Source organism: Callorhinus ursinus, unplaced genomic scaffold (assembly GCF_003265705.2).
Source record: "Callorhinus ursinus isolate GAN/ISIS: 27379988/994484 unplaced genomic scaffold, GSC_fseal_2.0 scaffold4, whole genome shotgun sequence".
Taxonomy (NCBI): Eukaryota; Metazoa; Chordata; class Mammalia; order Carnivora; family Otariidae; genus Callorhinus; species Callorhinus ursinus.
The window spans coordinates 62,761,732-62,786,059 of NW_027397066.1; the positions used below are offsets into that span (position 1 = coordinate 62,761,732).

Here is a 24,328-nt window from a genome sequence, read left to right on the forward strand (position 1 = left end):
GTGGCTTAGCTCAGCCTGGTTATGCCCAGGGCAGAGCTATTGGCAAAGGCATTTATGAAACTGCTGTTCTGGAATCCTCAAGAAGACAAGGAACCCCTCCTCACCCCCTGGTTCCGTCGGGATGGCCATGGTGAAGCTGGCATCCTCCGTGGCCCCTCCCACATCCCCCAGAATTGGAGGGTCAGTCCCTGTTTCATTGCCAGATTGTCTCATCAGTTTGGGGGTCCTTCCACATCCTTCCACTGTCTTCACTCATTCTGTTCTGCTCTTTAAATCGTATGCATTGTTTAAGCCTTCTCTGGTGTTCTATTGCAATTATGGTCTCTCCCTTAATTCCTGAGTGTCTTGTAAAGGGGACTTATTGCTTTGAGTGATATTCTTGTCTCTTCCATTCTGTGTGTGCAAGGAATATTTGTTGAGTCTCTTTCATGTACCAGGAACCTGGGATACAGAGTGAGTGGATGGAAAACTGCCCAGGGCTTGAGGAACTTACTTCCTCAGTGGGAGAAGAGTGTCAGTGAAGAAGTATACAGAAAATTTCAGATCATTACCACTCTATGAATTCATTACTATCAGTGCTATAAAGGCAGTTTTAAAAGGTGTGTAATAGGAAGTGACTGATTCTTGAGGCAGGGACAGGTTTTACACTTCTGAATTCCCCATAGTGCTAAGCACATAGAAGGCCCTCTGGAATAACTTTTGACTGAGAAAAGTGTAAGAAACCATTGCATGGAGGAGAAACGACAGGAGTGTTCAGGCATGCCTAGACTTCAGCTTGCAGGTGACCTAGCTTCCATTTAGCTTCTATTATTTACTTCCTATCAGCAATTCCTGGCTAGGTGTAGCCTCAGGAAAATTCCAGAGTCTCGATTTCCCCCACCTCTCTTTTTCTTCCCTCCATCTCCCTTCTCTTCAGGATGGTAGAGTGCCTTATCAGAGCTGGAAGGGTTACTCTTAAACACACACACCCACCCACACACACACCCACCCACACCCACAAACAAAAAAAACAACTATGCTTGGAACTTGAGTGGTACCCATGGAGTGTTTTAAGCCATCCAGAAGGCGGAACGACAGGATTACCCTCCTGCTGTCCATTTCTTGAGGGAACTGGACTGGGGGAAACAGGTGGCGATGGTACTCCAAGTCCTCTCCCGCTTTGGATGTTCATGTAAAAGTTAAATGGAGAAAAAGTAAAAGCAGCTGCCAGTCTTGCGCCTGGGACCTTCGCTGTAGCAGGAGACCAGCTATGTTTGGCATTCGCCTGTGCCGCTTGCAGACCCCTGCTGTGTGTGCCAAAAGACAAATGACAGACAGAAGCATCACATACCAGCAGAGAAAGGCCGCCACAAATGCAAGGGAGTTTATCTTCCAGACAGATCCCGTTCTTCTGACAGATCTGAACCCCCAAATATTTTAGCTGTGGGTTACAAACTAGTGACAAGCCTTCTGGCTTTCGGCCCAGTTCCTCGGGTATGCAGTTATTTTAGCGGGACTCTGTGGCATCCATTCTCTCTTGTTTTCCTATTCCCCGCCCTAACACGGTCCCTGCCCGACCTTCCCCTCCCTTTTCAGGCTGCCCACAGCACCTCCATGTTATCACTGTTGCGATCTGCTATGCTAGTGCAGCCAGCAAGTCGGAGAACTCTCCCCATCAAAAGCTTGGTTTTGGTTGGTGGTCCCTCTGGCTTTTCAATTTCTGTAGACAAATAGATTCAAGGTATCAGTGGAGAAATCGACAGCCATTTAATTAATAGGGGCTGAGAAAAAACCCAGGAGTCCTAGCAGCTGTGGGTTGCCAATGGTCCCAGCAGATGAGCAGAATCTGAGAATTCCGTTTGGCTCGTCAGGCTGCGCTGAGGTGGTCACTGCATTTGAAAACTTTTGCGGTGTACTTGTGTTGTAGATTTAGAAGTACAGGTAGCGAGGGGTGCCTGGGTGGTTCAGTCGGTTAAGCGGCTGCCTTCGGCTCAGGTGGTGGTCTTGGGATCCTGGGATCAAGCCCCGCGTCAGGCTCCCTGCTCAGCGGGGAGTCTGTTTCTCCCTCTCCCTCTGTGTTCTCTCTCTCTCACACACACACTCTCTCTCTTGCTCTCTCAAGTAAATAAATGAAATCTTTAAAAAAAAGATGTACAGGGGTGCCTGGGTGGCTCAGTCGTTAAGCGTCTGCCTTCGGCTCAGGTCATGGTCCTGGGGTCCTGGGATCGAGCCCCGCATCGGGCTCCCCGCTTGGCGGGAAGCCTGCTTCTCCCTCTCCCACTGCCCCTGCTTGTGTTCCCTCTCTCGCTGTGTCTCTCTCTCTCTGTCAAGTAAATAAATAAAATCTTAAAAAAAAAAAAAGATGTACAGGTAGAGGGGCAGGAGAGAGAGGGGGTAACTTTAAAGAACGTTCCTCGTGAGCTGAATGTCTGCCATCATCCTCTGACTTATGTACCCGTGAAAAGCTAGCTTCCTTGTAAAATCTCTCTCCGTGTGGACCTGCCAAAGCCCCTGCCAGCTGGGAAGTCATCCCTTTGGTTCAAGCTCTACAGAAGACCCTGCTAAAAATTCAGATACGTTACCCAAGATGAGCAAATCATTCAGCTGTATCACAAATGTGGTTAATAGATTAATTAGCTGTTTACCCAGCATGTGCCTTAAGAAAAAGGACTACAGGCTTTTTTTCCCCCTTCCCCTGAGTAGTTCTTTTTCCCCTAAGTATGAAATGAATTCACATGTATTACAAAAAATAATTTGACAAAGTCAGTCAAATTCAAGGCACAATAAAAAAATCAGCAAAAAATCCCTGACTCAAACTCTCCCAAATTACTACTGTCAGTATTTTGGTGAATGTCTTCCCGATTCATGAGTGTGTGTGTGTGTGTTATATGCACAGACATACACACATTATTTTTCAAAGGTAAAATCACACTCTATATATAGTTTTATTTCCTGCTTTCCCCATGTTATTTATTATCCTCTACAAAATCTTTTTAAAGTTGTTTTATAACTTTCCATCTGGGGCTATGCAAGAATTCATTCAGCTGGTCCTCTGTGGTTTGACGTTTGTTCCTAATTTTTCCATTATCATAAATAACCGTGATGTAAACATTTTTAATAGGAATTGCGGTACATATATTTGATTAGGGTAAATTCTTCGACATGTGATTACTGGGCCCAAGGGTATATGTACACTCTTTGAAGCCTCTGACACTTTAATATGTGACTCTCTTTTGAAAAAGTTGTGATTTGTATTCCGGCTAGACACAAATGAGTGCCTGCTTCCTACCACCCTTGTCAGCATGAGGTGTTAGGAGTCTTCTTGTCAGGTTGGTTGAGGTAAAATGGACTCTTGTTTAATTTTTTGCTTTTACTGATTTTTGGGATTCACATGAGGAGAGTTGACTTCATCCTACTTATCAGCTCATTCCCATGATGAGCCTGGGCCGGCTATTCCTCTCGCTCATCTATCCAGGCCTGTCTGTCTGCCTGTCTGTTCCTTTTGTTTCCATAACCTATTCTCATTTCCCTCCCCACCCCTACAGGTCCCCACTTAAGTAACGGTTCAAATACAATTTAACGTGTATTCTGTGTGTGCTCAATTTTAAATATTCATAAATATTAGTAGGTAGGTATTTCATCCTTATTTTCCTTTTTTTTTTTTTTTTTTTTACTTTAAAGACTTTATTTTTTTTTGGAGCAGTTTTAGGTTCAGAGCAAAATAAAAAGTATGGCACCGAGAGGTCCCGTTGACTCCCTGCCCTGACACATACGTGGCCTCTGCCGTTATCAGCCAGCCTCCAGTGGACTGGGGTATTTGTTACCTCAGTGAATGCTTCTTTCCCCTTTTTCTTCTCCCAAAGCACTGCTTCCAAGATGCGTACAGGTCCCTGTGAGCACCTCCAACCACTTGCAAGGAGCTACTGCTCTCCTGTTTAATTTGCACATGTCTGGCTATTTATGAGGCTGAAAATTTTTTTCATGTAGTTGTATTTTTTCTGTTAGGAACTCCCTCGAGGACATCTGGGTCTTCAGAATGTATGAAGACCAGATATTCCCATTTCACGATGTAAATCTTTCTGTTGGCATAGGGAGGCAGGTTGAAGATGGAGACCCAGCCTGGAGGAGACGGAAGATTGTAGTAAAAGGATCGAAACTATAATTACTCCCATGAACTTCCTTTCCTTTTACATTTGTCTGGCCTTTGCGCTTCTTAGGCAAGTAGCCTTGGCCTCCCATGGGGCTGTGATGGGGGAAAGGAGAGTAGTCTGGCCATCATCTGGGCTTATCCTCAGACAGTCACCAAGCTATTTTCAGTCACTTTCCACAGGGCTTTGGTTGATGTGTTGTAGAGATTGCAAGGGAAGAGCTTTAAAGTAGGAGTCCTCTGGGAAAGGCTGGAGCCCTTTCTTGTAACTGCTGGAATAATCTCCGAGGGCTCTCTTTACGTCCTTTCTAAGTGAACCTACCTTTCCCATAGTTTTTACGGTCCTTTCCTCTTCTGTCTCCTGCTGCACTTTAATTTGCTCCCTTTATACTTACTTGGCTTTTGACACCAGTTGAGACAAGATGCGCTAGATCTCGCAGGGTATGCCGCTCATTGGATCACGCGCGACATTCTCTGCTCTCTCAAATATGTCGTCTCACTATATCCTTATGAGTTATGTATAGCAACTCTTATTCCCACTTTACAGATTAGGAAAACAAGGAACAGTGAAATTGAGGGTAAGATAGAACATTTTTTCATCCAGCAAGAGCTTCTTATTGGAAATTTACCTACCGTCTCCTGATAATACTTTAGAATTTGGCAAGTACTTTCCCGTCATTTGTGTGATGAGGAAGAAAGCTAGTGGTTGTTACAAAATGGATGTGGATGGGAGTGAAGGAATTTGACTTGTGGATGACATAGCTGTTTGTGTCTGCAGTTTGGGCTGCTTCTGCATAGTTGCCGGTGAAAACCCCCTTGGCAGTTTGGAAATCTGAACTGCAGCCCGATGAACCTAAAAGGGCCTGCTGATCAAGTGTGCCAATTCCCTGGGGATGGCAGGGAAACTTATCCCAAAGGGCCATGGGAAAGGTGAGGGACCAAAGCTCCTTCTCATTCCTGAGGGGCATTTTGAACTGCAGGCTGAGCCCACTGGCGTCTGGGAAGGCTTCCTGGAAAATGAGAGGTGGCCCAAAGGAAGTGCTTTTAACACTTCCCTGGAAAGGGACTGCATTGTATGCTTAGAGAAGCACAGGTTGAAAATTTTTTTACAGCAATCTTCTATCTCAAAATTATCAAATAACAAAAATAAGTTTTTTTATTTTTAGAGTCTGGTTTCAATAAAGAGTTGCCAAAAGAAAGGTAATTCGTTCCTTTTCATTTTGAAATGAATTGCTCAGCAAGCCAGCACATGTCTTGCTATGCTCTAGAAAAGTCAGGGGCTTTCCTAAATAAATTATCTACTGCATGTCAGATAAGAAGATGGTTTTCTCTCATTAGCCCTCTTTTTAAATTTATTGCCACGTTTTCACAATATACAGTTCAAACCCCTGGGTGATCTGAAATGTATCACTAAGAGAAATTATGGTGAAAAGTCAGGGAGTGACCTTCTATTTTCCATAATAGCCCAAGTGTAATGAAAGCCACATGTAAAATAAGCCTGGAAGAAGAGATTATCTGCAGCAGCATATGTTCAGTGTTAGAAATTAGAAATCAATTGCAAAACACAGTAGGAGTATGTCATTATAAGAAATGTGACAGCTCAAAAAAAAAAAAAGAAAAGAAAAAGAAATGACGGTTCAGCATAGTCCCATATTGAAGAAATAAAAATCCCTTCTGCTGACTTGCTTGACGATTTGAACATGCCTTTTGTTTCCTATGGAAACAGAGAAGGTGGCCTCACATTTGGTACTCTATATAGATGTAGCATAAGTACTTGTCGTCATAAGGAGATCTGGATTCCAGCATTTATTAGGTAGGTTTACAGCCTCAAGTTTATCTAGCTTAAGTTATCACATGTTCAGACTATGACCTCATGGTTAGTTGTTTTCATGTAGAAGGTAACTGATAGGATGACTCTGTCATAACTGGTAAAAAAAAATCTGCTGTGTATTCATTTAACATACATTTAATGAATGCTGACTTTGTACCAGTTATCAGTCTGGACACTGGGGGTTTGAGATGATTCAAATGTGGCCCTTGTTCTGGAGGATACTACATTCTGTTGAAAGGGATTGATTTGTAACCAAATGAATAGAACATAGGATAAATGGTATAAGAGAGGAGGTACAACGTGCTGCCAGGAACACAGAGGAAGAAGGGACTGTTTGGACAAGTTCAGCAAAGCTTCCCAGAAGTAGTGACAACTTAAGCCTCTCAAGTGTAACCAGGATTACAGGGGCTGTCAAAGGAGCTGGAGGCATTGCCAACTGGGCAAATCCTGTGTGGGGCATCTGGAACCCACGAACCCGTATATGGCATGCTTAGGGCACCCTGCTGCATAGAACTGGCCTGCTCGAGGGAGGTAGCAGAAGGCAGGGCTGAAATGTTAGGTACAGCTCAGTTTGTGACAGGCCTGAGTGCCATCCCTAAGCCTGTAGCCTCTAGAATCCTGCTCATCCTTTGGCCCTGTTCTGATTGGCAACACTAGGGATAATGTTAAAAAAAATATTTAACAAGCCATATGGCACAGACCAGATTGGTCTGAAGGTGGGGGTGGGGGGGACCTGAGACCCTCTCCTGTGCCAGACCTTTCAGTTGCTGGAACACAGTGTCTTGCAGGCTTCCCAGGGATGAAACCAGAATCATCAGGGAGGAACCAGGATGACAGCCATTTGCCAACCAGGTTGGAAGTATTTTTACTATTTTAAAAGCCAGTGCAGCTGAATGTCTGCACCCCTACCAACAAATCCCCGAAGAGAACTAGGGGGTCGTGCTTTAGTTTCTCATCTCCTCTGTGGTCCCTTGACAAAAGATGATTTCATCCCTTAAGAATGTCTTGAGTTAATTACCCTCTCCTCTCCCCACTGCAGAGTAAGCTCTCTAAGAAACAAAACTGATTGGGCGCCTGGGTGGCTCAGTTGGTTAAGCGACTGCCTTCGGCTCAGGTCATGATCCTGGAGTCCCAGGATCGAGTCCCACATTGGGCTCCCTGCTCAGCGGGGAGTCTGCTTCTCCCTCTGACCCTCTTCCCTCTCGTGCTCTCTATCTCTCATTCTCTCTCAAATAAATAAATAAAATCTTAAAAAAAAAAAAGAAACAAAACTGATTAAAACTCTTACAGATGAAGTCCAAGATCCTTACCTGGCCTTCCATGATATTTGTGATCTGGCCCCTATTGTCTTTTTGGTCTTACTTCCCATCATCCTCTCAAGTACTTGCTCCCTGGTGCAGTTTGTGCAATGCTACCAATGAGCTCAAGTGATGGGGTGGTTTAAATGTTTCCTCTCGCTGACTTCTGACCTGTGGCTGGCTGGGAAGGCCCCGTAGGCTAGCCACAGCACCCTGCATGTGGTAGATGCTTCTGTTGTACATGGAAAGATTAGCCTGGCATACCTTCTTACGAATGAAATTGGGTTTTTTGTTTGTTTTTTTGTTTGTTTGTTTGTTTAGGTAATGGCTTTGAATCAACTCCTGAGTCAGTAAGGCAGAGGCACAAGCAGGTATAGACACTTCAGTTGATGCCTATAGTCAGTAATTGAAGGGTAGTTGAATAAGAATGAATGACAGATTTCGTGGATGTTCAGGGTGGAATTTGCTACTCGGATCTTTTATCCACATCTTTATAATGTACTTTGGGTAGCTTATCCTAATATTAACAGTGTTCTTATGTAACACTTATAAAATATAAATAAGGTGTTAAATATAAATGAAGTACCAAGTGTAGAGTACCAAGCAGCGTACTCAGCACAGGATTAACTAAATGGAAATGGCCTCTGCCCTTATGAAGCTTACGGTCTAGCAAGGGAACCAGCTCATAAATAAGTAAACTTTCTTCCATCTCTGTTTTTCATCTGCTATTGTCATCTCTTGCCTGGACCAGAGCAGTGGACTCCATGCTGGTCTGTCTGCCTACATGCAAGTCCTTAAACCCTCCCTACACGGCAGCCAGAGCGAGCTTTGAAAATCAGGGCTTGTGTTGATCTCCCTCAACCCCGCTTGAAACTTCACATTAAACTTAGTGTAAAATCCTAATTTCTTTCCAAGATCTCCAAGGTCAAGTTTGATTGGGCCTCTGCCTGTCCCTCCAGCCATGAATCAGGGCACTGTGTCCCACCATTCCTCACTGTGCCCCTCTGTGCCCTGCTGGTCCCCCTGTGTCTGCTAGCTTTAGCCATAGGGGCAGCCATCAGTTCCTTGAACCCCTGAGCTCCTTTCCTTCCCAAGGACTTTGTTGGTGCTGTTCTCTGGCTCTCTCTAGGGCTGGCAACTCCTCATCCTTTAGATCTACCTAAAGTTGGTTCCTTCCGCCCCCCACCACTGTTATTCTTTATCAAAGAGCCCTTCCTAACATTTTTTAAGACAGGGGGCGGGGAGGATCAGAGGAGGAGAGAGAGAGAGAGAGAGAGAGAGAATCTTAAGCGGGCTCCAGGCCGAGTGCCAGGCCCGACACGAGGCTCGATCTCACAACCCTGAGATCATGACCTGAGCTGAACTCAAGAGTCAGACACTTAACCCACTGAGCCAGCCAGGTGCCCCACAGCATTTAAGAGAATCTGTAATTATCTCTACATTTGTTGGGGGAGGAAAGTTGTCTGAAATTAAAGGCTTTCCTGCGCGGTTTCGAGCTGAGAGGAGAGGATTGGATCTTAGGATTCGCAGTGAAGGCACCCTTTTCTGATTCTAAAGGGATACATAATTAAATTACTTAGGTATTTAGTTCCCAAGTCTCTTCTGATCAGCAAAGGCATTTTCCCCACCAATTTTGGGCAGAATGAATACCTCTGCAGAACAGGCTGTGCTCCATGGTGAAGCAAACATTTTGAAAATTAGGATGCATTGACAGAAGCATAGGTTGGGGTTAGCCAGCCATACAGACAGTTAACCAACTTTTAATATCAGCAATCACTCAGAATAGGCTTCTCTTTGCAGACATGCTAAGGTGAAAAGCAAGCCATGAGGAGTAAAAATCAAATGCTGGAAGAGGAGGATGTTTTTGAGTGTTAAAGGGACAGCTCTGGTTTAGGAACAATGTATGGTTGGCACATTAAGTTGTAAGAGAAAGGTACTCAAGACGCATTTTGAGAGCAGAAGCTAGTGGTGGGGCAGGGCAGGGGGACTAGAAGAGTCATGAGGGAGGACAGAAGGAGGGGTGGGGGTGGGATAGAGAGAAGACAGGCTGGAAAGCAGGGAGAGAGCAGTAGAAATCCAGCAGTAGCAGGTCTTTCAAAGTCTTAAGCAAGGAGGCGAGTACACGGCGCCCCTCCTTGCTGATTCTTCGTGGTGTTGGATGCGGGAGCGGTGATCCTGTCAACACCTCATTGTACGGTTATGAAAGACAAGGTGGCAAGGTGATGGAGGGCCATCTGACCGCATAAGACAGACCATCTTTGTCTAGAAAACTGTGGTTCCCTTCCCTGTGATTCCCATTACTCAAAGCCTCTGATTTCCTGTTCCAAGTCTCTGAGCAGTAATTTACTGAGTTGTACTTCTGGCCAACAGAAATAGTTATTTTTGGTGGAGGGTGTTTTTTTCTCCTGTGGTATACATATGTGCATTGTGATTTAGGAATGAAGGCTCCAGCATCCTCCTTATGAATTCTTAAACCTCTGAAAGAAAAATTGCAACCCATCCCTTCTGCTATAGATTGTCCACTGATTTTGCCGTTTGCCTGCAGTCTGCCACGGGTCCTGTGCTTCCTGCTGGGGTCCGACGGAGAGGCACTGTGTGGCCTGCAGAGACCCCCTCCAAGTGCTGAGGGAGGGCGGCTGCGAGAGCAGCTGTGGCCTCGGGTTCTACAACAAGCAGGGGATCTGCCGCGGTAAGTGCCCGGCTCTGCGTGCCAGAGCAGCTTGCTTTCTTCCAGCCTCCTTTGTTTTATTAAAATCATAACATTTCTTTTAGTCAACGAATATGCAAGTGTTGGGTCGCCTGAGGGGCTCAGTCGGTTAAGCCTCTGCCTTTGGCTCAGGTCATGATCTCCGGGTCCTGGGGTTCCTGAGATCCAGTCCTGTGTCGGTGGGGTGGGGGAGGGGTCCCTGTTCAGCGGGGAATCTGCTTCTCCCTCTCCCTCTCCTCCTGGCTTGTGCTCTCTCACTCAGTCTCTCTCAAATAAACAAATAAAATCTTTAAAAAATATATGCAAATGGCTGCTAACATCGACAGTGTTTTAGTAGTTTACAAACCCTTTTTGTCAACTGGTAGGATCGCCTTTGACACCCCCACTTCACAACAGCGTGTTAGGTTAGGGTGTTCGTGCTCTCCTCATCCTGCCAGGCTCAGGCTGCTTGCTCCAGACTCACAGCTGTGGGGAGAGGAGCAGGGCTTCCTTCCTCCAAATTCCCAATCCCACATCGGTGCCAGACTGCATCCAAATATTCATGGAGACAAAGACGCTCCCAGAGCAGCCAAAGCAGACCTACCCTTGTGTTGGCATCACTGACGTAAAGCTGAAGCTGTTACCGAGTATTCTGTCTTTCATGCCCACGGCATGGAGGTAAGAGTTAACCCAGCTTAGTGCTTCCTTCCAAGTGCTTTATAAACATTAACCCACTGAGGCAGGAAAGTATAGGGGGGACGGCATGACCTTGGGCAAGTCATATACTCTGTCTGTGTGACAGTTTCCCTTTTGTAGAACGGGGGTAACCGTCGCCACCGTGGAAGACAGAATAGTGGCCCCTCGAAGATGTCTGCATCCTGATAGCCAGCGCTTGTGACTATGCCTCCTTAGATGGCAGAAGGGCCTCTGGAGGGGTGATTCAAGTCAAGGATCCTGAGACGGGGGAGACTATCCTGGCTTATCCGGGTGGGCCAGTGTAACCACAAGGGTCCTTCTAGGAGGGACGGTAGGAGTCTGAAAAGGAGATCGGAGACAGAAGCGGGAGTCAGGGTGATGCCAAGAAGGGGCAGGGTGCATGCAGGCAGCCGCTAGGACTGGGGAAGAGACACGGAAATGGATCTGCCCCTAGGGCTTCCAGAAGGAATGCAATCCCACTGACACCTTGACTTCAGGACTTCTGACCTCTAAAACTGTTAAGATAACAAATTTGTGTTGCGTTAAGTCACTGAGTTTGTGGACGTCTGGCCCAGCCGCAGTGGGAAACTGACACACACTGGCTCAGAAGGCTGTTGGGAGGATGGAGGTGATACAGGCAGCCATTTGGCCCAAGTGCTGTGTTTGCTGTCTGTTCCTCACGACGATTGCAGGAGGTGGTTACTAGTATCATCCTCACTTTCCAGATGAGACAGAGAGGTTAAGAAACTTGCTTAAGGTCACGTAGCTAATATGGGGCCGAGTTGGGATTCAAGCCTCGGTCTTCTGGCTTTAGATCTTACCTGCCTCCTGACTGCTCTGCTAGCTATAAAGAGACGCCTCTCTCTGCACCTCTGCTATTTCTCCCTCCCTTCTCCTTCTCACCTCCCTCGATGCTCTTCTCGCCCTTTCCCCCGTCTTCCTGTCAGTCTTCAGATCAGCCGCTGCCCCGTGGACATTGCCAAGTCCACAGGTAGGCGCCTGGCAGTGAATGAAAGGTCTGAATTGAGTTTCCTGTGATGGTCATACCTATAGAAAGGCTATGATGACTTTTTTTTTTTTTTTTTAATAACAAAGTCCACTAAATCAAAGAAACGTGCAGCCCAAAAAACTTTCTTCAGTTACTGTCCTCGTTTTGTTTACTGAGCAGGGCAACAGCAAATATGAGATGATCTTTGGGACTTGACAAATCCACTTGTCTTGGGGAAGAGAGATAGCCCCTGGCAGCTGCTTGCTTAAAGCTGTGCAGAGATCCATCAGCATCACTGGTGTGAAAAATCTCACTTGATGTGGACGAGTCACAGGTGGCTTTTTGTGGAGTCAGGAGAGAACAGGAAAGAAAGGCCAGGCTCTGCGGTATTTTAATCTTTTTCTGCCAGCATCACTTTCCCGCTCAATTGAGCCAGATGCATTCTCTAAAGGTCAGCAGATGTCAAGTTTGCACAAATCCAAAGGCATTTAGCCTGTAAGTCCCCAAGGAGCCTGGCTACTGTGCCTGAGGAAGGGCAGTGACACTGGCCTGCTACCAAGATGGTATATCTGAATTGAGAAAGCAACTTCTCCTGGGGAAGCGGGTATTTAAAAGGAGGGATTTAAAAAAAAAAAAAAATGAGGGATTAGTGTGAGCCCTGAGGCAGTGAGGGGTGGAAATCTACTTGGGCTGAGAGGTTGGATGAAGAAAGCCAGAGCTCCTTGCTGACTGGAAGAATTAAAAAAGACCACTGAACAGGTGGCTTAGGGAGAGAGTATACATCTGAAATGCTATCTGTATACATTTTGAAACAAAGCATCAGGAAAAAAAAAATCTTCCAGATAGGAGGATGGGCCATTGCTGAAAGTCAGCCAAGGAATCAGTTGATCAGGGAGTAATTGCCGATCGCCTGCCGCGTGCTTAGCATGATGCAAGACTTTGTGATACCATTGACATCGACCCGCAGACCTTTGGATAAAGATGGGAGTTTACACTTCGCATAAAATTCTTAGAGCTCTCTAAGTTTGTATCAGATGCCTGCAGAAGTGTTCATATAAATATTTCCTAAAACATCAGTGAACCAAGTCACTGATTGGTATCAGAATGTTAATTAAAACGTCTGATGCTGATAATGCCGACTTATTTCCAGTTCAGTTTAGTGCTACTCAAGATAAAGACTGGCTGGTGTTGGTTTAATCATTTATAACTGGGAGGCCTGTATCTCCAGAAATCTCAAAGTCAAGTGCTGAGAAAAATCCAGCACAACCTGTCATACACGGTGGTATGCCCTGGCTGAAAGAATTTACAGCAACCAAGTTCATTGGTGGTTCATGCTTTGAGTTTTACAAATGTTAGATATAAAGGGTGGGGAAATTCAAAGGACAAAAACCTCCTCATTCTTTAGTCCCTTAAGTACTTGTGCTACTATGAAGGGCTTTTCTGACTCTGGCTAACATAATAAATCAAAATAAGTTCCGAGGTTTCTGTTGGCCATTCCCTCTCTTCCTTCCTCCTCTCCTTTTTTCTTCTCTTTCCTTCCTTTTATATTCATTTCCCTTCCTCACCAAGGCAGCTGTTTCAATTTTTTTAAGACTTTATTTATTTACAGAGTGCATGCGCCCGTGTGTGCGAGCGGGGGAGGGGCAGAGGAAGAGGGAGAAAGACTCTTAAGCAGACTCTGTGCTGAGCATGGAGAGTGACAACAGAGCTCCAGCTCACCATGCCGAGATCATGACCTGAGCCGAAACCAAGAGTCAGACACTCAACCAACTGAACCACCCAGGCGCCCCTGCTTGAACTTTTTTTTATCTTTTTGTTTTTGGGGCTTATGTAAAATGGGTATTCTTTTGAGTGTACATACCTTTTTTTTTCTTAAATGATGTGTTACAGAGTTCACGTTGTTCTTTTTTCATTCAGCATTGTGGTTTGAATCACCTGTGTTTCTCTGTCATCTGGCTCTTTGCTTCTCACTGCTGCATAGTACTCCCTGGGCTGCATCTCCCAGAGCTCACCCTTCCACTGTTCATGACAGACTCCCCACTTCCCTCCATCCCTGTGCTGTCTCTAGAGAGCACCAGTGAACAGCTTTAAACACGTCCCTTTGTGAACCTGTGCAGAAGCTTCCCTGGGATGGGTAATCTGGGAGCAGAATTGTTGGTTTCTTAACTTTCCATATTCTTTATTTGGCTAAGTAGTGCCAGGTAGCTCACCAGCATCCATACTCTCAAGTGTGAAGCTTCTCTCATCTCCACCTCCTTGCCACCATTTGGCATTATCAAGCTTCAGATTTTTTTTTTTTTTCTGGTTAATAGGTATACTGGGACAGCCCATTTTATTTGCATTTTTCTGATTATTAATGAGTTTGAGAATATCTTCAACGCCTATTGGACTGGCATCTCTACCCCCGAGCCCATTTTGACTTCAAATCCTATATTATATTGATTATGCTGGTGGGTGTGCCTCAGAGTATTTGTTATGCTTGGTTCAATGAGTAATCATCTGGTTCTCCTTCAACTGTGAAAACAGAAAGTACAGAGTACTTTGAAATGTTGGAATCCAGGAAACAGACCTCAGCTGAGCAGCCAGACAACGTGATTACCGTGTTGATACCAACTGTGGACATTGTAAAGAGTAGACTTCTCTGCTTCTTTTGCTCATTATTGACTTTCTCTGGTGGGTTTCCTCCCCCTTAGCTTGTGACCAATCCTGTAAGAGCTGTGGTCCCAATAGTCCCAGGTGTCTTACCTGTGCTGAGAAGACAGTGTTGCATGATGGGAAATGCATTGCTGAATGCCCCGATGGGTACTATGTTGAGGCCACTGGCAGATGCAGAGGTAAGACGTGGGTAATCCTTGTTGTCATCATCGTCATCATCAAAATGCATTTGACATATTTGACAATACTTGGTGCTATATGCTGCTCACTTAAGAATTAGTGTGTATGATGAGAAGATGTCAAATTAAAAGGAATAGCTTTTTCATTCTAGAACCTGTGTGTATTTGGTATGGGAGTGGGTGGATGCTGTGGGACTTGAGTGATTAAGTAAAAGACTTAGGCATATCAATCATCATTAGGGTTCATTTGGTCCTTTTCAGTGCGAAGAACATCTTTAAGATCTTCATATAGTCCTTGTGTACTAATAAACCGTCACTAACTTAGGTTGTAGGTATGACAGAGTCATTCCTTAGATGGCACAAGCCCATATATCAGCAACTACAACACATCACAAAAATAAAATATAGAATAAACCAAGTTTGGCAGCTTGTAAGGCCTAAGTCTGTGTGTTTTGAAAATTTGGTCTTATGTGCTATTTATGTATTGTTTCTTTCAGATTTATATAACTTTAACCACGAAACATTCCTATTTGAGACTTTGTAAGCTTCTACTTACATAGGTTTGACTTGTGTCTTTCCTTCGAGACGACTCGGGGAACTTACTGCTGCCTGGGATTGCCCCTTGATTGATTGCCCCTCTCCTCCAAAATAAACATACGTATTGTCACTTGTACCTGTAATGTGGTTTTGTGGCAGAATGTTTCGATCTGTCCCACAGCCTGGTCTCAGCAGCCTCCTTCTTGTCTGCCAACCCCTTTACTCGCCCAGTGTTTATCCCTCGGCCGCAACAGCCTGCCCCCGAGAGGCTCGTCCTGCTTCCACACCCTTCTCCCAGCTCCTGCCCGTTGTTTTCTGGAGTCTTCCAGTATCTCAGTCCCGTCCCTTAGGACAGGCCACGGTACCATTTGTAAATCAGAGTCAGAGATGTCCCACTGTTACCACCCAGGACGAAAGCAGCAGAGATGCATGCCTGACATTGTCATATGTAAAGATTGTTTAATATAATTCTTCCTTACAGTCCTATGATGTCAGACCTAGAAGTATCTTAAGTGATCATTTAGTCCAGCCTCACAGTGCATTTGCCATGGAGCCTAGGCCTGGAGAAACCCTGACTTGGCTGAGGGCATAGATCAATTAGTGGATAAGCCAGCCCAAATTCCAGTGCTTCCAGAATGCAGACATAGAAACTTTTCACTCTTCCCTATTCAGGTAGGGGGTTTTAGGTTCAGACAGACCTAGGGCTAAATCCCAGCACTGCTACTCATTAGCTCTAGGATCTTGGGTAAATTTTTTAACTTCCCAAGACCTCAGTTTTCTCATCGGCAAAACCTCGTAATTGCTATGAGGATTAAATGCAGCAACGTGTATAAGCTCCTTAATGGGAACACCACATCCAGGGTTAGCTGATAAATAATAGAACATGGATAAAAGATGGGTAAAGGGTCACTGCGGGCAGTTTTGGGTATAGAACCACTTCCTAAAACATCTTTCCGCCTGATTTGGTGTGACAGCTGAAGGGGATTGAGAGCGACACAGAAGGGGCTTCCTGATACCTAAAGAGCCCAGCTGAGAAGTAGGCTCCCTGGTCACTTGGGTTCCATGGTGTCCCTCTCACTGTCCTCCTCAGCTTGTCACAATTCATGTGCCGGCTGCTCCGGACCCACGGCCTCACACTGCACAGCCTGCGTCCAGCCCCGGGCTCTGCGCCAAGGCCACTGCCTGTCCAGCTGCGGAGAGGGCTTCTACCCTGACCACGGGGTCTGCAAAGGTACCGTTGGTGTCGTCGTCAATCTTCAGAGACTTTCCCATCATGAGGACAAAGATTTAAGTTACTTTTCAGTGCACTTTTCCCTACAGTGTATCTTATATGGCTATGTATACATTCCATGCTTTTGTTTTCGTCGCCAAGGGATAATCCGAAAAAAAAAACTCACGTTGGAATATTTGTGATGACGCCCCCCCAAAATTCATGATTTTTCTGGCCATCCCCTTGAAAGGACTGTCATTTCCTTTACCGTGCATTAAGACAAAACAAAACTCTTACTTCCTCCTTTTCCCTGGTCTCCTTGCATTGTTAATGTGTTTCGTAGTCTTCATTTTGTTTTTCCCTGAAGAACCTTTTTTTGTTAACGGTATAGCTGAGCAAACTGAGTTAGTAGCAGTGCCTCTGGGCTGAGGGAAATGGAAACTCGTAGATAGCTGTTTGCCAGAAAGGCTTTGGGCTCATTGGGAGGGCGGGATCATTGTCTTTTGAAACTAGAACATTGGGAGCATACACTTCAATTAGGTGAAATTAATTTATATGTGTTTATATGTAGGGGACTTTGGAAAAGAGTTTGAGAATAGTTAGAAGAATATACATATTTATATATTTGTATCTCTGTTATTATATATATTTATATGTTATATATAAACTGGTATATATTTTATAAATAAATATGTATTTTTATAATTTTTATATAAATATATACATACATATTTGTATACATATATGTCATAAATATATATGTATATAATTTAAAACAGGGCAGCTGCAATAAATACTCTGAAAAAGAAAATTTAGAAATCTTTTAAAGAACTCTTTTAGAGTTAATTGTATCAAAGTTAGTTATATCAAAGAGCTCTTGTAAAGAGTTAATTATATCAAATGTGGGCATGAGATAGTTCCAGTACTCTGTCGGGGTCTGATTTCAACCAGTAGCCAAGAAAAACAAGAAACTGTTATGGATTGTCAAATTCCTGTTGCTCATTCAAAGGGGGCTCTTCCTTGTCTAGGAAAGCAGCCTTTCCTCACATAAATTCTAGAAGGATTTTGTTGCCTGGATGCCTATATAGTGGGTGATAGATGACATAGTAGACAATAATGCGATGACCATCTTTGCGAAAAATATAGTAATGGCCTTTGTGTGGATGCTTCTTAAAATCTTCAATAAAAACTGAGGCCATGGTATTAAAACATCCTTCAGTGAATGTGTATCTGGAGAACCAAGTCAGTATTGTCCAGTTTGCTGGGGTTTTTTCATGCTCCAGCTTGACAGACCTCACAAAACCCGAGAGATGTGACCAGTTAACATCACCCTCACTAGGCCTCTCACAAATATTATCACCCTGCGCTATATATAGAACGCTAGAAAGCAGTTTTCTGATAGGATGTATCTGGTGAACTCTTCCAAGTGGCTTAGATTTAATTAGGGACTCCCCTTGGTTGCAACATATATATGACCCTTGTACTGATTTCTGCGTTTTGTTCTTGTCAGCCTGTCATTCCTCTTGCCTCACTTGTGTGGGTCCAGAGCCCTCTCACTGTGCCCAGTGTAAGAAGCCCGATGAAGGACTGCAAGTTGAGCAGCTGTTTGGGGCGAACATCACCTCTGGCAAGTGTCTGTCCCAGTGTAGAGCCCAGTTTTACTTGGAGAACACTGGGCTGTGTGAAGGTGAGCAAGCATGGTTTGAAGAAATGTTAGGTAGCTTCTGGGCTTTGCTCTTGAGAGATCCTGTGAGGTGAGAACAAAGCCAGAAGACCTTTGTTTTCATGTAAGAATTGTTCCAGGGGGCTTGTGGATGGAGCGGAAGATGGACATGCAAAGGGGTGGCCCCCGCTGATGTTCTCCTTCCCTGGGTGAATAATAAATGATCTTAGAGAGCTGGTTCCATTGACCCCACTGTCCCCAAAGTTACGTTCTAAGAAGTCAGACAGGAATTATTTCAGAGACAGTATGAGTAGCTAAGAAAGACCCAGAGCTCACTGTAGAATTCCATTTAATATTTCTAATTTGCTACTCTGGGTGAATATGAATTGGTCCCTCCAGGGCAAAATCTGGACTTCTGTCAAAATTTAGAAGTGATTCTTGCCATTGCCTAGCATATCATCCACAGAAAATTGATGCCATCCTGAACAATTTGACTCGATAGCTGGGTTATCTATGAGTGGCTGAGGAGTTAAAGGGGAGATATAGATAATTTGGGGAGAGGTTGGGGAGGCCCCTCTCTGTTCCTATATGAAGTTGCCTTGCTGTTGGGTGAATTATTTGACTTTCAAGCTACTTTAAAAGAAATGCAATACTTACAGTTTTCATTGTGAATGTATGTTCATTAAAGGAAACTGAATGTAGAAAAAGTAGAAAGATAATCTGCCTACCATCTACCACCATCTACCACTTGGGTAATTGCCTTTACCATTTTGCTATAATATATCCAAGTCTTTTCCTATGCATAGCTTTGAGTTTTTATTTTTACCATATAACTGTAAGCATGCTGTAGATTCAATTTTGTATCCTACAGTATCCAATTTTACATTAAATACACCCTCACATGGAAATGACAGATTTCAAGGTTAAAAGATTTTGATAGTCAGTCAAATGGCATAGTAGGAAGTATACAGATTTGGAATACAGAGACCCCAGGCCAGACACTTAAGCTCTCTGAGCCTTTGCATTCACAGCATTAGATGAGAGATAATTATCTTTCACATGGGCTTTTTGTCAGGATCAAAGGAGGTTAGAAGTGTGAAAGTTCTTGGTAAATTGTAAAGCCCCATGCTCAATTGTTATAAATGTCCATCCAAATACTCAGGTGTTCAGGAACATTATAGGGGTAATCTCCTGCTCCCAGGGATGCACCCTGCTCCCTGGGATGCACTGTTAGAAAGTGCCTAGAAATTAGGGGAAGGGTCTTTATTCTCCACATACACTGGTTTCCACCCATATATGCATTGCCTAAACTCTCCATGGTCCGTTAAACTTTCATGGCTCTGTTTCCACAACTACTTCTGAAATACAGGAATCTTTGTTGCTAAGAGTCTCGGTGCCTTCCCGAGGCACACACCACACAGCCTTCCCCTCTGATCCTGGGAGAAATCAAGAAGAAATCTTCCCAGGCTACTCAGTGTAGTTAGCCTCTCCCTATAATTTTGAACACTATATTAAAAATGAAAAATAGGGAATTTGAGGAGGGATCAGAAAAGAGAAACAAAAATGATGAATGTTTGTAAAATTAAGTTGTAAATAAAAATTGGAGTGACCAGGGTTATCCAGCCAGAAAATAATGTTACTGTTGATTTGGTATACACCATGAGCCAGACACTAGGAGAAGTACATGACTTGTTTTTCACTAAAGTCTGGTACCAACCTTGTGGGGTGAGTGGGACAACTATTTGAGAGGAAATGGAGGCTTCAGGGAGTTTAGGCTGTAACTTGTTCAAAGTCATATATCCAACACAGAGTAGAATCCAGTGGAATCTAAGTCAGCCTGATTTTTGTATCCATGCTCAACACCAAGTTGTTACTGTGTTATGGTCACTGACAAGGCGAAAGCATAGCGTACTAATACTGCAGGATTGGAACATCTTAAATTTAAGGAGGCATCCTCAACAAAGGGGAGTTTTCTGGGAATCCCTTTATACAGACACCTTTTTAAAAGGATTAGAGTGTAATCCCTGTGGAACGGTTTAATCATGGTCCCCATGCCAAAGGTCTAGATTGACCCCTGGAGTCCCTTGTGATCCCATGATTTTATGCTAGTTCACATAATATTATTAGGTATCACACTATATAGCTATCTACTCACGTTTATTACCAAATCCTTGTGCAATCTCTGCTATGTAGATTTTGTTGTACTCAATTTATAAGTGATGAGAATGTGGCAGAAAAGGTTAATTGAGTTGCCCAAGATTCCGTTGGGAAACTGAGTGCAACCACCAATTGTTCCCAACCCATCTGAGTATTAAGTGTGTTGATTGATGTGTTTCCTGTCACTCATCTCATATCTCTGGAAACCTTTCTGCCTTCCCACAATCTGTTCCATTTTTGATTCTGCCGAGGTGTTGTCAATGCAATCAGGCTGGGGAGCCCTATGAGACTGGGCTCTCCTTCTCACATGTTCCCAGAAATACCCTGGCTTCCTTGCAGAACATTTAAAAGGTTGGAGTATTTTTGCGGCTATACCATTGAGGGTTTATTTTACAGCACATTTGATCTCAAGTGCTTTTCTATAAAGAAAAGAAAAACAACTGTTTTCTGGAACTCTCCCTCTTCCTCTCTCTGAGACTGCAGTACAGAGTGATTAGAATATTACTGCAGCTAATGAAAGCGAGAGGCAGATGCATTATAGGACAAAGCAATTTACTTAGAGTCTGAAGTGATGTCAGAAGTTATAAAAGTTTCAACTCAGAGCTACATGACAAACCCAGGAATTATCTAGTGGAAGATGAAACAAAAATACTCGAGATATTTGACTAACATCCAAGTCTATGATTGAAGGACGAAAAAACATAAAATTAACAAACAGTGACCAAAGAGAACATTGTTTATTAGTAGCTGGAGGGCAGTCTGTTTTTATTCCTTCCTTCTACAAATGTCTTTGAGTGTTCCCTCGGTGCTGGGCATTGTCTAGGCACTGGGGGTACACTCATGAATGAGTGAGACAAAATTCCTACCCTCATGGAATTTATATTCTAGTGAGAGAAACAGATCATAAATAAATGAATAACAACAGCCGCAACAAAACCCATGGTGTGTACTTGGCTAGGGATCTGTGCTATGAAGCCCGCAGCAGGATAATGGGAAGAAAGAGGTGGGCTGAGGTGGGCTTCAAAGCAGAGGGGCTCTGGTGAGAGGGGGATGGGCACCTGCCTGTATTTGTCCTGTGATTTGGGCTCATTCTCAAAAGTGACCTTGTATCCTTCAGAACGTGGAGCTTTGACGTTATGTTTTGTTTTGTTTTTTTCACATGGCCTCTGTGTTTACAAAATGTGCCTAGAACTGCTGGTACAAAAGACAGTCCGTTACTAATTGTGAAAGACAGTGTGAAGGCATTTTCTGTAGTCAGCCAAAACTGTGCAAGTTTATTCAATATTAACATTCAGTACTAACTAAAAGAAGGATTTTAATAATGTTACCCAGAGTTCACCTCACCTATTTAATGGATTGTGTCAGCATTGACAGAGTCTAGTTTATTTAACAAAACAAACAAACAAACAAACAAAAGCCAGGAAATATCCATCAACTCCCTTGCTCAGATAAAATAATACAAATTCAGTCCCTTCAAAACCTCCAAACATCAAAAAACTATCCCTTGCTTTTTTATCCCTCTCCCCTCCCCCCACTAGTTTTCCAGGACTCCCTGAGTTCATAAATCTGTCTGAAATCTCCAGGGTGGAGCTGGGTAGGGGGCCGCTATCTTGTACAATTCCAGGCTGCTGTTCTTGTGCTCAGTCCTGTGACAGGTTCCTCCTGGAGTCATTTAGTGACTGTGCAGCCCGTGGGGCTGTACCTGGCAGCCCAGGGTGGATGGAGAGGACAAAGGACCCGGAGCTCTTGTCACTGGGAGGCCTCTCCTCTTTCCTGAGAATGTTCCTAGGATCAGATCAGATCGCTCAACTCCTTTTCAGATTCTCCTTACACAGTTGTTGAGGTGGTTTGTTGTTGTTGTTGTTGTTGTTGTTTTCTTATAAAGGATTCAACTATTTTGAAGCCTTAGCTTTCAGTTGAGGTTTCTCTAGTGCAGAGCTTTTCATAGGAATCTCTTGGGAATCTTGTCAAAATGTGGATTCAGATTTCATAGATCTGGGGTGGGATCTGAGTTTCTGCATTTATAACATGCTTTCAGGTAAGGCTGATGCTCCTGGTTCAGGGACCATGGGTGAGTAAGCAAAGCCTCTAATTAAAAAAGGGCAAATATATCATTTTATCATTGGTATACTTCTAACTAAAGCAGTTTAACAAAAATCTCTATTTTTATTTCTTCTTATTGCATGCATAATACATATTACAGAGACTTTAAAAAATACAGATAAGAAAAATTAGGAAACAAAAACACCTACTACTAGGTTACCCAGATTTAGCAAATAAAAATACAGGATTAAGAAATAAAAATATTTAGGGCGCCTGGGTGGCTCAGTTGGTTGGGCGACTGCCTTCGGCTCGGGTCATGGTCCTGGAGTCCCGGGATTGAGTTCCGCATGGGGCTCACTGCTAGGCAGGGAGTCTGCTTCTCCCTCTGACCCTCCCCCATCTCATGCTCTCTCTCTCATTCTCTCTGTCTCAAATAAATAGATAAAATCTTAAAGAAAGAAAGAAAAATATTTAGCGGATAAAAAAAGGAATTTTTTAGTGTAAGTATATCCCAAATATTTCCTGAGATATTCTTTTTTTTCTTTTTTAACATTTTATTTATTTATTTGACAGAGAGAGAGCACAAGCAGGGGGAGCAGCAGGCAAAAGGAGAGGGAGAAACAGGCTCCTTGCTGAGCGGGGAGCCCAATGAGGGGCTCAATCCCAGGACCCTGGGATCATAACCTGAGCCAAAGGCAGATGCTTAACCAACTGAGCCTCCCAGGCACCCCTGCCGGAGATATTCTAAAATGCTATTCAGTGTTTATCTGAAATTCAAATTTAACTAGGTAGCCTTTATTTTATCTGTAAATCCTACCTGTAGCCCTTCAATCTTGAGATAACCTCTTTTAATCTTTTAGCATAGATTCTTAGTTATTTATGCACACACACACACACACACACACACGTGTATATATATCTGACTTCACAGTTTATAAATTCCTTACAACCAAGAGTTTTATTAGAAATTCTGTAAGTTTGGGGAGTTTGGGTGGTTCAGTCAGTTAAGTGTCTGCCTTCGGCTCAGGTCATGATCTCAGGGTCCTGGGATGGAGCCCCTTGTTGGGCTCCCTGCTCCCCGGGGAGTCGGCTTCTCCCTCTCCCTCTACCCCTCCCCCCACTTCTGCGTGCTCTCTCTCAAATAAATAAAATCTTCAAAAAATTCTGTAAGTTTACATTTACTCCCATTTTACAGATGAAGAAAGTAAGGCTTAGAAGGAACCAACTAATGAATGATTTAGCAGCTGAGGATCCTAAGTTTTAATACAGGACATAGTTGCTCAGTACTCCTACTGTATTTCCTAGAGGATTTTTGATATTTACGTCATAATTCAAGAGAAGTTTACCTCAAAAATTGTTTTTGACCTGAAAAGCCAGGGAATTTTATATGATGTGAAAATAAGGATGCTGGACCACTTTTTATATCATTGAAAAGAAAAAAAGAAGTGGTAGTGTTTATTGTCTGGAATTTAAATAGGGGATAGGATAGAATAGAGTAAGAGTAGAAGAGAACAAAAATTGATATATTCTAATTGTTTTAGGTAATGTTTTTACTGACGTCAGGTTGATTGGATTTGACAACCATCTAAGGACACTTTTAATGCCAACACTTTCCGTGCTTAAGCTGCTCAGTTACGCTTATACTTAGCCATCAACTGGTGGGTATGTCAAGAGTGTCCCAGTAACTTTCAGATATACGATATTGTTAACCGTAGTCACCATGCTGCACATTTTATCCCCAGGACTTCTTTTATATCTGGAAGTTTATACCATTTGACCACTTTCACCCATTTCCTACCTGGCAACTACCAGTTTATTCTCTGATTCTTAATTGTTCAGCCAGCCCTGGCTGTTGAGTGTTTTTCAAACCCTTTGTGATTGTCTGTGCTCCTTTCTTTATTCTTAGTGGCCCCCAGTAGTTGAGGGTGCGCTAAGACTTGTCAGTGTCCCAAAGGGGAGGATCTCAGCACCTAAGGTGGAGGCTGATTGAAACTGGAGCCTCAAGTAGCAGCTTCTACATCAGGCAAACACACATCTTTCAGAGGAACACCGGGAGATGGGTATTTTTGTCTGTTCCCTCTGCACCGAGCCCTGGAGTGACAGCCAGCTGGTTGAGAACTGTTTCTTTGTTTGCTACCGTCCCCTTGAACCAGTGAACTCAAACCTCGCTGACCACCAGAGCCAGGCTGTCAAGGGTGTGCCAGACATGTGCATAAGCTCTTTCCAGGAAGACACTAGTGACCTGGAACAGGGCAGAGG

General features: G+C 43.8%; 1 protein-coding gene across 3 annotated transcripts in view; it reads left to right on the forward strand.

Moving 5' to 3' along the window:
- The window catches only part of FRAS1 (Fraser extracellular matrix complex subunit 1), a 404,840-nt gene that overhangs the window by 193,429 nt on the left and 187,083 nt on the right, over positions 1–24,328 (forward strand). For all 3 annotated transcript variants that reach the window (XM_025887777.2, XM_073891815.1, XM_073891816.1), the window contains exons 15-18: positions 9,801–9,944; positions 14,319–14,459; positions 16,087–16,227; positions 17,717–17,893. In XM_025887777.2, the coding sequence (XP_025743562.1) occupies positions 9,801–9,944; positions 14,319–14,459; positions 16,087–16,227; positions 17,717–17,893 (603 nt within the window). The remainder of the gene's footprint in view (positions 1–9,800; positions 9,945–14,318; positions 14,460–16,086; positions 16,228–17,716; positions 17,894–24,328) is intronic.